Source organism: Leopardus geoffroyi, chromosome B2 (assembly GCF_018350155.1).
Source record: "Leopardus geoffroyi isolate Oge1 chromosome B2, O.geoffroyi_Oge1_pat1.0, whole genome shotgun sequence".
Lineage (NCBI taxonomy): Eukaryota > Metazoa > Chordata > Mammalia > Carnivora > Felidae > Leopardus > Leopardus geoffroyi.
In genome coordinates, this window is record NC_059332.1 from 35547395 (window position 1) to 35562701 (window position 15307).

A 15307-nucleotide genomic window follows, 5' to 3' on the forward strand; every position below is an offset into this window, starting at 1 on the left:
CAAAGCCACAGTGCCACGTGCCCTCTGCCTCCTCTCCTCTCCACTGCAGTAGAGGGTTCATAGGTCTGAGCCAGGGTGGGGATCCCCGTCCTCCAATGCTTAGACAGTTGCTTTGGGGGAGGAGGGGTGGAGCCTACACGCCTGAGATGGCTTCAGAGGTGGAATGCTCGGTATGTGAGTGACCGCTGGGCCAGGCTGAGTACGCAGGACCCAGGGGACACAGAAGACTCTGTGATTCGGACTGGGTGTCTCATGGGTGAGAAGGAGGGCTGCAAGTGGGGGGCATGAGAACAGGCTTTTCAGGATGGGGGGACATGAACTGGCAGAGATGAAAGAGGGGTGAATTCAGGATGGGGAATAGGCTGCTCAGAGCCCGGTGGTGACAAGGATCTGGAGACAGCTCTGACACAAGCCTGACAAGCTGGGAGGGAGCGTCAGGCGCAGGGATGTGTGCTCCACAGGGAAGGAAAGGCAGGCTGTGGCAACTATCGATGGCTGAGGAGGTGAGACTGGAGCTAATGGGCCATCAGGAATCTCCCAGCAGAGCGATGGCAAGATGCAAATGGCGTCAGGAGAGAATTCTGACAGCGATGTGCGGGACCACGGGGGAGACATGTGGGTGTTATCACAGGAGACCCAGGAAGGGCCTGGCATGGGAGGGGGGGCTATGCTCCACCTCACAGGCCCTCCCTCCTACACACCCTCAAATCCCAGTCCCTCCCCTTCCCGCACCTCAGCCCAGCCCTCTGTCTGGCTACAGGGCCCCCAGGGCCACAACTGTGGAAATGAGAGTTGAGAGGCCACGAGGGTGAGTGAAGGGTCTGACCAGAGAGGGGCCTGGATGAAAATGGAGTGGGTGATTTGGAACAAGGGCACAGCCAGGACCCCGGAAATGCTATTGGGTAGCATCATCTAGGGTAGGAGGAACAGCAAATCCAGGGGAATGTCAAGGTGGGCTATGCCCGGGGCCACAGTACCCCTCACAGCCCAGCCAGGCAGTGACCCTAGGCCAGCCATAGGATGATGACTGCATTAGAGAAGAATCCCCCTTCTCCACTGGTACCTCATACTGCCTGGGGCAGCCTCTTCCTCGGGAGAAACTGGGAGAGACCCAGCTCTCGGATGGAGAAGTTACCCCCAAAGTCTGTGTGACATGACTGAGGATTTGGGGGTGGTAGCCCATAAAAACACACCTCCCCTCCCCTGCTGGACTCTAAAATTCCACACTCGCTGTCCTAGTCCTTTGGCTTCAGATTTTGTGTACCTAAGTTATTGTTTATTTTAATGGTGCCACTTTAAGTTGTTATCAGTTATCCATAGCTCAGTTATCCATTGATTGAATGAATCAATCTGATCCTTTTCCGCCGGTTCTGTTGTTGGAGATGAAGAAAAGCTTCAAACCCCGGGGTCTAGGGTAGTGGGTGGGTGGGGTGGAGAGGAGGATATTGGGGCAAAGGAGCAGAGAGAAGAGAGAAAAGAACAGAGAGGGCGGAGGCTGGGTATTCCTGGGGAGGATGGGGCAAAATCACTCACTTCACCATTTGGGCCAGAGTTGATCGGCAATAACCTGTGCCAAGACCCCGGGATAGCCTTTCATTACCTCCCTCTCCTGCTTGGGGCGCCCGGACCCCTGTTCCTGTGTCTTCACATCTCTTCTCAGCAACAGCCTGGAGTGCAAACTTTCCGAGATAGGACCCCAAGCCTGGCTTCCCCCCATTCCGCGGTCATCACCCGTGGCTGGGCGGGGGCTCCTGCTGGACAGGCACGGGGGGGGGGCATCCTGGAGGCAAGGACACTCTGAAAGGGGGCGCGCGAGGGTAGAGGGTCCGCGCGGCAGGAGCCGCGGGGCTCCGGGTCCAGGGGCGGGGCAGGGGGACCCGGCCAGCGGGCGGCTCACCTGCAGGACACGGTGATCTCCACCTTGGTGGCCGGGATGCTGCCCGCCAAGGAGTCGAACTCGCTCAGCGACGCCATGTCCTCAGGCTGCTCCATCGCCTACCGCGCCCCCCACCCCAAATTAGTCAATCCCTGCGCGATTCACGCCTCCTCCAAAGCGACTGAAACCCTGGGCTCTCCCCCAACTCCGGAGCCGGCGCTGGGCGGCAAAGGGAGGAGAGAGGAGCGCGAAGAGGGGGCGTGGGAAGTGAGAGAGGGAAGGGGGGCGGAGGGAGCGGGGGCCGCGGGTAGAGGAGGGGGTGCAGGTGACGCGACGAGGAGGCCGGGGCGGGGGCAGCGGAGAGGGGCGAGGTGCCCAGGGAGCTGGGGTGCAGCGGACAGAGGCGGAGGGGCGCGGGGAGAGGGCACCGGGAGGCACGCGCGGAGTCGTGGAGAGGGATTTGGGGAGACGAGCGTGCGGCTTCGGGTGGGGAACAGAAGGGATGAGGGAGAGGGAGAGGGGCGTGGGGGGCCGGCTCGGGCGCGGGGGTGGCCGGACGCCGGGAGCGCCCGGGCTGTGCCGCCCCTCGCTGGGTCTCGGCGCGGGCGGCAGCGGGGCCGGGGACCCGGCTGCGCGCGCCACCTCCTCGGCGCCGGCTGGGGCTCCGGGGCGCCCGGGCTGCGGGAAAATCAAATCTGCCCGAAGCCGCCGCCTCCCGCCGGCCGGGGCGGGCTGCGTGCCGGGTCCGCGCGCGCCGGAGGGGGCGCCCGCAGGGGCCGGGGCGGGGCCGCGGGCGGGGTCTGCGCGCGGGTGTGAGTGTGTCCGTGCGAGCGTGAGTCTGTGTGTGTGCGTGTGTGCGCGCGTGGCGGGCGTGGGGACGCGGCTCCAGATGCTGGCAGCCTGGGGGGTGGGGGGTGAGCCAGAGACGGTCGGGGCCGTGTGCGTCTCCTTCTGCGCCCACCCCCTCCCCCCTCCCCCCTCAGGGGTTTCCTACTGGAAGAGGGAGAGGGTTTTGTGAACCGCCGGGCGTCTGTTTGAGAAGGGTCTACGCCGGGCTGGGTGGGAGTGACGTGCGCAAAAGAGACATCCTCCCGCAAAAGGCTGGGGGAGCTCTCTGCTGAGGGTGAGCCCCACTGGGGGCCGGGCGTCAGTCTATAAACAGCATCACATCTCTTGCGGAGGTGTGTGGGGGCGACCCCGGTGCCCGGAAGGGCCTCCTGGGTTTCCTAAGGAGGGTCGTTAGGACCAGGAAGAGTCGGTGCTTGGGCGCTCCCCCATCCTCCTCTGGCCACACCGAGTCAGCCACCTAAGCCACACGCCAGCGCCCTCCCCATCCCCGGCCCGTCGTGACCACGTAGCTGAGCCAGCCCCTGGGGTCTAGAAGCTTCCTCCACCAGACTGCGAGGGTGGCCGGGGCTCCCTGGGCTCCTATCCAGCCAGCGCTGAGTAGGCGCCTGCTGTGTGCAGGGTTCTGATCCTTGTCCTGGGAGAGTGGGGACAGTTGAGGCACCTCTCAGGCGGCACCCCTCCTGAACCAACCCCTTCATGTCTTCAGGGCTGGACGGGCCCCACCCTGCCTCAGCCTGGCCCTTCCAGACCAGGGGTCAACAGGGCTGTGAGCTGTGGCATCTCCCTAGGGCTGCCCGCATAGATTGCTGCACTGAGACTCCGGAAAATCCCCCGCAGGCCCTCCTCAGCCTCTGTCCAAGCTTTGCAGAGATGGAGCCCACTTTTCTACGCCCACCACCGGATACCGTGCGGGCGGGGGGGGGGGGGGGGGGAGGGCTGGGGGAGGCCAAGAAGGCTGGACGCAGAAAAGTCACGCCCTCTGGGAGGCATGTCGTTGGCAAGCCGGGCCTTAACTGGCAAGTCCAGAGATTGTTTGAAGTTGATTCCCAGAACACCAGATACAGCCAAAGTCAAAGATGAGTATAAGAACACATTCCTTGGCCTAGGTTAAGTGTTTTCGTTTACCCACAGGTCAGGTCGGCTGGACTCCTTCTGCCACCTGGGACTGACACCAAGGGGCAGAGGCGCTGGGACTCCCATGGCAGTGGGGCACACTGGGGTCTGAGGGCCCCACTCCTGGATTGACCCTTAGCCCTACCTCCCCAGAGAATAATCCCAGCCTCCTTTCCTGAGGGATGCAATACTGGGCTTGAAATTTCTCTGCCCACCACCCTCCCATCCCCCCCATACCTCTCCCAGACAGTGCTGCAAACCTACTTGTGGACCGTTATCCATTCATTCCACCAGTGTTTACTGAGTACCTACTGTGTGACTGGCGTACTGCTGGGGCCATTTGGGAAACTTCTTGATAACCACCATTCTATTTTCAAAGAGCCTACCCTGGGCTAGACACCATGATTCTTTTTTTTTTTTTTTTTTTTTTTGAAATATTATACCCATACCATAAAACTCACCATTTTAAAGTGTACAATTGTGGTTTTAGTATATCTCACAAGGACCATACATGATTTTAAATTCTCAAAATAATTATAGGTGTTGTGGCATTGCTGTCCACATGTAATAAATAAAGAAGTTAGTGGCCAGAGAGGCTAAGTAACTTGCCCATGAACACCCAGGGGGGAACTGGCAGAGTGAAAATTTGAACTCCGATTGTTGGGACCAAAGTTTGACTGCCTCTTAGGGAGGCCAGATGTAGGGCCAGATGATGGTCTCAAAAACCATCTATGAAATTAGGCCCTGTTCGGGAGGGCAACAAAGGGAGCCACTGCAGGTTGTTCAGCAGGTTAGTAAGACTAAAGGTTCTACCATGTTACCTTGTAATGTGACAGCATCTGCGATAACAGTCCCAGGACCTCTTTCTAGAAACATTCTGGACCTGTCTGTTTCTTTCCATTCCCTCTTAGTCATTGCATTTCCACTGCTGGGTCTTTGGCAAAAAAGTTGTATGGGGTACCTGTTCTGTGCCAGGTGCTGTCCTAGGCTTACAGAATTCGCCCCCTGGGGCGCCTGGGTGGTTCAGTTTATTGAACATTCGACTCTCAGGTCTTGGCTCAGGTCATGATCTCACGGTTTGTGGGATCAAGCCCTGCATGGGGCTCTGTGCTGACAGCGCAGAGCTGGCTTGGGATTCTCTCTCTCTGCCCCTTCCTACACTCTCTCTCAAAAATAAATAAACTAAAAAAAAAAAAAAAAAAAAAAAAAAAAGACTTTGTCCCCACAGAGTCCTCAGGTTAATAGGGGCCCCAGGACATGCAGACAGATGGTGCAGACAAACCACAGTGAGACTTGAGGAATGCTGCTGAGGTAGGTATAAAGGCCCTTGGAAGAGAAAAGAGTAGCCAGGAGTGCCTGGGTGGCTCAAGCCGTTGAGTGGTTGAGCGTCTGACTTCGGCTCAGGTCATGATCTCACAGTTCCTGTGCTGACAGATGGGAGCCTGCTACAGATTCTGTGTCTCCACCCACCCCCACCCCCCGCCCCTCCCATTTGTGCGCTCTCTCTCTTTCTCTCTGTGTCAAAAATAAATAAACATTAAAAAAATGTTTATTTATTTTTGACAGAGAGAGAGAGAGAGACAGAGCATGAGCAGGGGAGGGGCAGAGAAAGAGGGAGACACAGAATCCGAAGCAGGCTCCAGGCTCTGAGCTGTCAGCACAGAGACTGAGACGGGGCTCGAACTCACAGACCGCGAGATCATGACCTGAGCTGAAGTCAGACGCTCAACTGACTGAGCCACCCAGGCGCCCCCCCCCCCCCCGCCAATAAACATTTTGAAAGCAAAGAGTGGCCAACAGTTTTCCCTCAAAAGTGGAAACAAGGGAGGGTCAGGGGAAACTGCAAAAAGGAGGTGATCTTGAGAAGGGCATTGAAGATGATGTCTGTTTGGTTCCTCTAGAAGCAGACCCGGAGAGAAAGATTTGAATGTGAGTAGTTTATTTGGGAGACGAAGGAAAACGCTGTGGGGAGCGCGGAAGTTAAGACAGGTAAGTGGGCAATCCTGGGTGGTTTCTCAAGCCGGTTATCACTGGGCAGCTAGGGCTCATTCGCACTGAGGAGCTCTGGCAGAACACGCCCCGGAATTAGCCCGCCGCAGGGGTGAGAGAGCAGGGGTGTGTATACACCAACTTTTGTCAGTGGCTGGGGGTTCCTGTTTGGGGGGAGGGCGGGGAATTCCCTGGCACTTCTGGCCTCTGCCCAGCACAGAGTGGCACATGCAGGTTCCAGAGGCCAGAGAAAGCTCCAGGCAAAGAAATGCAGGTGCTGGCATCCGGATGTGGGACTGGAACATACTGAAGTGGTAAAGGTCAGGGCATCGCCGGGACAGCAGCTGCTACAGATGATGAGCTTCTGCCTGAGGGACAAGGCTAAGCGGGCACTCCTGGCAGGGAACCAGCGCGATCAAGGGCCAGAGGGAGACCGCAGTGTGGCTGGAGCCTAGGGTGAAGGTGGTGGAGGTAGAACAGGAGGCCAGGAGGTGGGGGGCCATGATGCAAGGCCACAGGTCTTGGCCTCCTCCTCCTCCTCCAGAAGCTTTTCAGAAGGGAGCACTTCAGGACTGGTGGTCTGGAAGATACCCCTCAGCCACATGGCCAACAGAGTGAGCCCCAGAACACAAAACTTGGTGTTCAGGCCCAGGGCAAAATGCTCATAGTCCTTGCTCAAAGGAATTGCTGATGGTTCAAAAGCAGCCAGCAGGCATGCCATCCGATGGGCCATTTCTTCTACTGAGGTCACTTGTGATGCCAGCAGGCCGGCAGGTGCTGCAGACGTGTTGTCTGGGCCTGGCAGCCACATCAGAACCAGCCATGGCCCTGGCCCACCCGGCCACGTAACCAACGCGCGTCCCTCTGATTAAGAACTGTGAGCACGGAATGGGCCATGCCCAGAAGATCTAGAATAATCAGCATCAGCGCTTTGCCTTTGCCATCTAAGACTGCACACACGCGCTCCTCTGACCTAATCCGCGGTGTTAATGACGGCAGAGCAATTTCGAGAGGCAACTCGCAGCATTGATAAGGAGAGGAAAAGCACCACGGGGTTTAGGAGGCAGAGTTCCTCACAGGGGAGGCAGCTGCTGTCCACCCTCTCAGTACACTTCGTGTAAATGCCGCCCTCAGATTTGCCCTGGTGGAGACTGGTGATGGTCGGAGAACAGGGACCCAGAAGAGCAGAAGAAGGACTCTGCATGGGACAGGGACAGACTAGAAAAATGTGTTCTTTACTCCGGGTAAATGAAACCCTGAGCCAGACAGGGCACATGGCTTGTTAAGCAGGGCATGGGCGGGTCTGAGCCTCTACTTACTCCCTTGGCTGGGTGTCCTTGTGCAGTGAACACCCTCCACCACCACACATGGCAGCCCTGGAGAGAAAAGGAAAGATAGAGGGCATGGCAGAAACCTGAAACCACATGGCAGTAAGGAGGTGGGAGAGATGTAATGTCTGATTCCATCCATTAATAGAAATGCTAGAAGGGGCTTGGTTGGAGACCATCTAGTTAAACCCCTTCTTTTACTAAGAAGCATAGGGAGGGCGAACGCTGCATTCAAGGTCACCTGAACTCTTCCCTTGATAAGAAACTCCACCAGTAACAGCAAGGTCAGGTACCTAAGAGCAGTGAGGACCTGCCTGGGAGGTGTGGGGAGAAGCCATGCTCTGCCGGAGTAGAGGAGGACGCTAAAGCCGGACACAGAGCTCTCCACACCTCTCGTCCCCTTTCCTCCTAGAGGGTGACAGTCTTCCAGCCGGATGCCCTACTATCCCAACCAGAACCCCACACCGCCCCTCCCTCCCACTTCTCCCCAGATCATAGCGCCAGCTAACTGGGTCCATGGGCAAAGAGAAGCCCCAGGCCCTCCCGCTGCCAGCCCAGCAGCCTCTCTTGCCCTAGGATCCACTCCTCCCACGCTTCCCTGCCCTGGGGTCTGTGGCGGCCCAGTGGGCACTAGCTTCCTCTCTCACTTCTCCTGCTCTCTTCTTCCTTCCAGCCACTCATGATTTTCCAAGTGAGGGGAGCCTCCCAGCCCTTACAGTTTGGCGACCAGAATCTTCACAGAGGCACCGGAAACCAAAGTCAAGTTGCAGCGCTCTGCTGGAGCTCCCCCCCTGGCTCCCATCTCACTCTGTGGTGAAAGGACTTACAAGGCTGTGGGCCCCACCCCCGTGACCTCTCTGACTTCATCCCATCTTTCTCTTCCCCTCACTGACCCCATGCCAGCCACACCGACCTCCTCATTGGCCCTGCGACTCCCGTCTCAGGACCTTTCCACCTGCTGTTCCCTCAGCCCAGTCTGTCAGGTATCTGCCCAAATGCCCCCTCTGCATGGAAGCTTTCCTGGCCACACTACCTAACACAGTGCCTCGTCACTCTCGTCCCCCGGTCCTCTTTATTTTCCCTTATAGCATTATCCTTGTCTGCCTCCCACCAGGATGTAAGTTTTATGCAGGCAAGGACTTCCCACCGCTAACACCGTGCCTGGCACATTGCAGGGGCTCAGTCAGTCAAATGACTAAAGGAAAAGTCTGCCCCTTCCCTCTGAAACATCGACTCATTCATGAGGACCCCGGACTTCCACCAAGAAGTCCCAAACAGGGCCTGGGTCTTCCCCACCACGCACATCTTGCCTTCTGTCCAGTGAACATTTATCGAGCATCTATGATGAATTCAGTTGTTAAACTGTTTGACAACTGTCAGATCGAGAATCTCTGGGCCCCTTGGCCAGTAGTAGCACAGAGAAGGGAAGGAATTTATATATTTGTTTTTTTACAGAGAACCTGCCATGTAATAGGTGTCGTGGTGAGAATTTAACATCTGTCACATATTTAACCCTCACACTAATTCCATGATGCTACTGTCCCATTTGGCAAATAAGCCCCCGTGCCAAACTAGCTGCCCAAACGAGCTAGGCTAGTTGGTTACCAGGGATATAGAGATAAGGGAGACCCTGTCTCCTCAAAAGCTTGTCCAGTGGGGTTGGAGCAATCACTTTGAATTAACGTTCTAGAAATCTGTAGAATAATGGGCATCATCTGCTCCATTTTACAGATAAGGAAACCGAGGCCTGAAGTAGTTCAGTACCCTAACTTGTCTGAGCTCACACAGGTAAACGACCATAGGATACAAACCCAGGACTGTGTGGATCCAAAGCCCCTTTGCCCAACACCAAGCCGCCTCCTTCTAGTCCTCACTCAGGGCCTCAACCAGGAACCTCAATGTCTGCCAGCATAGCCCAGGTCTCCAGCCCCTCACTGGTCTGTACCATATGATCTATGCTTGGGGCCTTGACCCTTCCACTTCTCACTTTGTCCAGGGTAGATATCACTGTCTGTCACCAATGCCCCCATATTTAATACAGTATTTAGCTTGGCATTATTTGTGTTTTTAAGTTTATTTATTTTGAGAGAGAGAGAGAGAGAGAGAGAGAGCGCGCGCGCGCGCAAGCACAAGTGGGGGAGGGGCAGAGGGAGAGGGAGACAGAATCCCAAGCAGGCTCCACACCACCAGTGCAGAGCCCCATGCGGGGCCCAAACCCACAAACCACGAGATCATGATCTTAGCCGAAGTGACACCCTTAACTGACTGAGCCCCCCAGGCGCCCCTAAACTTGGTATTGTTAGTTGCGATATTAGAAAGCTCACTGCTGCTTACTTTAAAGATAATCCAACTTACCCAGACTTTACAGATCTGGAACTGAGTCCTTGAGAGGGGAAGAGATTTGCCCAAGGCTGTTCTGCCAATAAACAGAAACTAGAGATAAAAAAAACAAAATTAACAGGAGTTCTGGTTAGAAGGAGTCTCAGGGATCTGCTCTCACCTCGGCTCCTTCAGGTAAGACATGGGTCCCTTTGACTTTCTGTTGATTGAAAAACACAAATGTGCCGTCTCTGGGCCTTCCACAATAAAAGCCAAGGTCCTTCCAACCTGTCCTTCCACTGAACCTCCAAAACTGTTCTCTTAGGTAGATTTTTTTTCTCCTCTCCCCACTAGCAGGGGACGTGCCCTGAAGGCCTTGACCTTGGTCCTCCACAGTGTGGCCTTTCCCGGGCCTCAGCCTCCCTCCTTCTTTTCACTGGACTTAATTGCATTTGAATACATTATGACCAGCCAGCCAGTCTGCTCCTGGGCCTCTTGAACTGTCTCCACTTGATGTAAGCCGATTTCCTCTTATTTGAGCATCTTGGGAAATGGAGAGTGAATCCTCACATTTCTTCACAAGCTGAAAAGCACACTATGTCCCTCCCTGAAGGCCCAGCCTCCCACCAACACGCTTGTCACATTCCCGATTGGCAGGCTCAGGCCTGGGTGAGGGTCAGAATAGCTACATTTTTACCTGGCTGGCTTCAGCTGACTCTATTCCCAGAAACCCCTCTCCTTTCTCCCCTGTCCGAGCTGCTGTGAGGGTCTGCCTCGGCCTCAGGACTCTCTGCCCCCACTACCTGAGGCCATTGGGTACAAGGCTGTGGTTTCACCCAAGCCCTCAGGTCCTCTGTCACCACTGCTCCCTCACATCTCCCTTTGCTGCACCTGTATTGGGGCAGCCTGAAAAGCCACTGAAGATGAAACACTTCTTTTAAGGTCTAAATTAATTTTCATGCCAAGCTGCCCGCGTTTGCCTGCCTGGCTGCTGAAGACTGAAACGTGCACAAAATGCCATGAGACTGGCTTTGTGCAGGAGCTAATGTCCCAGTGGCCCTGCCCCTGGAGCTCGCCTGCTTGAATCTCCAGCTGTCTGCCATGATTTCCCTGGGTTTTATTCACTCTAGGCCCTGCACTGGAAGAGCAGCTCATCAGACACACTTCACATCTTGCCTCCTCCACCCCTGGCTAAGAAAAGTTGCCCTGATTACAGGAAGTATGTGTTCCCCAGTTCGCTGATAATTCTATCAGGAGCCAGGGTGAGGCTCAGATGTCAGGCTCCCAGAGCTGCTGCTGACAGCCTGCGTGCGTGCCTGGGGGCTGGAGGCAGAGTGCCGGGTTCTCCATTCATGCTGTGACCTTGAACCCCTCACTGCATTTCTGCTTCCCAAGTAGCCCTAGCTTTAAAAATGGGAATAATACCCATACCACCATCCCCCCAAGTTTGGTTTGAGATTCTAATTAGATAAGGACGTGCTGGGAGCTACTGGGCGAGAAAAATACCTTCATCAAATCATCGGCGTTTAGACCAGAGCGGGTTTAGTCTGGGCCCCTCGTTCCACAGATGGAGGCTTGGGGAAGGAAGCTGCCACGGTCACACAGTGGCCCGCGTGAAAACCAGTCTCTATATTTTCGTGAGAGCAAGGAGGGAACAAAGGTAAATGCTGTCACTATGGGAGTCTGGGGTATGGCAGAGGGAGAGCACAGACCCCCAGCTTGAAGCTCAGCCCCGCCAAGGCCCAGCCAACTGAGTGGAGCCTTCACCCATGAAATGGATGCACCTGTGAATGGGACATCACGAGGCCTCGTTCATAGGCCTTCAGAGAGTTTCAAGGGAATAATACGTGTAAAGCGTCTGGCACCTGGTATGTTCCCCAAACACAAGTTCCTTCCCGACTCTTGTTTTATCTTAAACAGCATCACAAATGCTTTCAAAAAGGGAGGCACAAAGAGAACATCTTCTTAGAGCTGAATGTTGCCAAAAAGACAATGTGAACCTTGGATTCCCTTTCCTTTGGGGGCTTTTCTTATACAGTGAATGTGAAATGGCCATTTTCCCTGTCAGCGTAATGAGGAAGTAGAAATATTGCCTCTCCTTCCTCCCCCGCTGCTTCTGCTGTACAAGAGCTTCCTCACAGGTACACGTGGGCCAGCAGCTTTTAATGGAACTGTGGCTAAATCCTCATGGAGAGGAAAGTGATTTCTGTGAGAGTCGCTGAGTTGTGAGGCTAATACAGTTATGATCCAATAAACACACTGATTAGGGTCATTTGTGTTCCCGCCCCTCTCCCCCCCCCCCCCCCCCGCCCCTTCCCTCCTGCTGTGCCTCCACAGGCCTGGTTCAGGCTGCTGGGAAGGAGCTTCGAGACAGCTAAGCCTGGAGCCTCCCAGCCAGCCCCGCTTGGGGACACCCTAGGACGCAGCAGCAGATTGGTCAGGCCAGTGAGAGATTCAGGATCCAACCCCTACCCTGCCACTAGATCATTCTCTTTATCTGTTGGTCATCTTCCTCCCCTGTATGCCAAAAGTGGAGATAAATGGGCTGAACTTGGGATCAGAAGTTCCCAAGTTCAAGTCCGAGCCCTGGCCTTTTACTAGCCATGCAACCCTGGACCAGGTATCCTATCCATTCATTGACTCTGGACAAGGCTTTGTGCTACTTACCTTTGGTCTCCAGTTTGCAACCTTAGAGGCTGATTTGGGGAATTAAGAGAAAAATACAAATAAGAAGCTTCCACAGAGCATGGAACAAGGGCAATGGTAACTTCATTTCAAGCTTCCTTCTGGTTGACTTTCTGATTCTTTGAAAATATTTGCTGTTACTGGGCATAAAAGGGGTACCAGGGGGCGCCTGGGTGGCTCAGTTGGTTAAATGTCCAACTTTGGCTCAGGCCATGATCTCACGGTTCATGAGTTTGAGCCTGGTGTCAGGCTCTGTGCTGACAGCTCGAAGCCTGGAGCCTGCTTCGAATTCTGTGTCTCCCTCTCTCTGGCCCTCCCCTGCTTGCGCTCTGTCTCTCTCAAAAATGAATATTCACTAAAAAAAGAAAATTAAAAAAAAAATGGTACAAGGATTACTTGTTAAATGAGTGAATTCAACAGTAAAGCTGAATATTAGAGGGAACTAGCTCTTTTTAATGAGGCATGCTATAGAACCGGGCCCTGTGGTCACAAGGACTCAGCCAATCTTACCATGCACAGTGGGCTTCTCTTCCATCTAGTCCAGTAGACAGGAAAGAGGGTTGGTCGGCATGTACCAACAGATAGACTTAGTGCCAGGCTGACATCTCAATTCTGGCCTCTTGCAGTCTGAATAGTTGCTGGTTTACCACATCCAAGGGGTGGCAGGCCTGCCTTAGTAAAATCGCGAAAGGCATGGGTAGGCCTTTCCTTCCGAAGCAAGGCTAAACTGTATTCACAGCGGCCTCTAGTGGCGAACTTGCAAAACAGCATGCTAAATGGAAACTTGGCAACTGAAGGTATCTTCTCAGAATGACCTAGATTCAGAAATTTGGGGCTAACAGGGGACTACTTCTAATCTTCGCTTGATGAATAAGGAAACCAACTTCCGGAGGTAAAGAGCTTTGCCAAAGGTCACACAAAAGCTTCATATCTCTCTGTCCACAAACTTTGCCCCCAACTGGCTACCTGTGGTTTCAGATGCAGTTAGGGATCATGAATTACCCATTTGGAAGAACAAAGGAGGACCCAATTTCTAAAATCAGACCAAGCCAACCTTCGAGTGAGACCCTAACATGTTCTCTTCCCCTGCACTTTGCTTCTCTCTTATCTGCAAAAAAAATGTTGCTGGAAAATCCCTATCCTGGTATTTACCTAGAGTAAGTAACCTACTCCTATAGGCAACAAGGCTCTGAGGCCACAAAGCACTTTGTAGGCAGTAAACTCCACCACTCAAACAAATGTGCTTTTCAATGTTTCCTCCTCCACACGTTGCAAGAATGTGGTGCCAGAAGGGGCCACAGTGACGTCTCAGATTGGCTCGAGGATCTGGGGGTAGGAATCATTTCCCTTATGCGGGGAAAGCTATTTTGACATATTCTGGAGACACAATCCAAAAATAAATCAAGCTGAGGACTTCCAGAGGGCTTAGTGGAAAGGTTTTGCTGCCATACCAGCTAAAATCTGGGTTTGGAGATGCGGTGAAGCTATTTCAGCGAATGGATCTTAATCTTTTCCTGACAGAGAACAATTCTAAATTTGATTCATTTAGCAATAACTTCAAAGAACTGCATAAGGTGCTGAGGGGGCTCCCAGCGGGGAATAAGACAAAACCTTTTCTCTGAGGCTAGCCCAATGGGAGGGAGAAGCTGTACAAGATAACACAGGGATGAAGAGGTAGGAAAGGGGTGTGGTGGCTTTGAGGGCCACTGGTAATTGTAGCTGTTTTCTAAATGCTGGTGCTTTTTCAGATGACCTGTTCTAGCTCATTTAAATCTTCACAACCCTATGAGGCCAGGGCTATTATCCTCATTTTATGGTGGAGGAAACTAAGGCACAGAGAACTTAGGGAACTTGTCCTTCGCACCACTGCAAAATGGCGAAGCTGGGATCTGAACAGCAGTCTGGTTTCAGAGCCCTTTTTCTTCAATGTCGTATTTGCTGGTGACCTCTCCCCTGCATTTTCTGTGATGTCTACAACCTATACCATATCTTACCCACGCTGGTGCCCACACGGGGACTCAGTGCCACACACCATGGTCTGATGTCCGGTGTAGTAAAGTGGGAATAAAAGGCAGAAGGGCACTATTTCTAAAAGCTTAATCTCAGCAGCCAAAGCCAGAAGCAGTTAAAGCTCATCCTGTGCTTTGGATCTCTTCACTCTTCCAAGGCCACCACTGGTCGGGGAGGCAGGTCAGGTTATGGTGCGGACTGTCCCATGGCTTAGGAAAATCTCCCCCGCCCCCACTGTCAGGTTGGACAAACGTGACCTCTGGGATGTCACTACTCAAAGTCTGATGTCTGGACCAGCAGTCACCATCTCCTGGGAGCTGGATAGAAATACAGACTCTCTGGACAGATGCTGAATCCCGACTTGCTTTCTAGCAGGCTCCCGGTTATTCTTGTGTATGGTAAAGCATGCCAAGCGCACTGTACTCAGGCCCTTCTTTCCTTCTCTGAGCAGTGACGGTACATTTCCACCACTCCCACGACCTGGGTGAAAACGGGCATTCTCAGGATTATAATTCGGGGAGGTAAGTGGATGGATGTCTTATTCTTTGCTCTTAGAGGTGCGTCCAATGATGTCTGCCCAGTTCAGGCCAAAAGAAGTTTCTACTTCCCCAGAGTCCAGAACAGTACTTTGCCCAACACCATCTCTGAAAAGTTAATAAAGTCATTTACATAGTTTGTTGTTGGGTTTTGCTTTTTTGTTGTCAAGAGGAAATAAAGAGAAGCATGGAGAAAGAGGCTGAAGGTGGGGAAGGCTTGAGGAATACAACTTTTTGGTCATTCCCTAAAGTAACCCATCATTTCCAAAATTTATGGAATGACAAGGAAGAAGATTAAAGCTACAATCCCCTCTTCAATCAAGGAGCTGCCAATTTAAGGAAGCCACACTACATACCACCTCTGGGTCCGTAACAACATAAAGGTGGGTTTCCCACAAGTTCAAGGGATGCTTTAGGTCTCTCAGCACATCCACCTGGCTAATCTATACAATTCCCCCTCACTCAGAAATGCCAGTGGATATCACCTAAATTCTTTCTTAGATACTGCCTTTTTAAAGTCCACCCTGCTCTTGAATAGAAGCCCACTGGAGGCCCACAAACCTAAAATGTGAAATCTTGAAGATGAGCCCTACAATCCTACT

At 53.5% G+C, this 15307-nt stretch overlaps 1 protein-coding gene across 2 annotated transcripts in view; it reads right to left on the reverse strand.

Annotated features, from left to right (window-relative positions):
- Nucleotides 1–2887, reverse strand: part of CPNE5 (copine 5) — a 97122-nt gene extending 94235 nt beyond the window's left edge. For both annotated transcript variants that reach the window (XM_045498006.1, XM_045498005.1), the window contains exon 1: nucleotides 1898–2887. In XM_045498006.1, the coding sequence (XP_045353962.1) occupies nucleotides 1898–1992 (95 nt within the window). In that variant the 5' untranslated portion in view covers nucleotides 1993–2887. The remainder of the gene's footprint in view (nucleotides 1–1897) is intronic.
- Between the last annotated feature and the right edge of the window lie 12420 nt (nucleotides 2888–15307).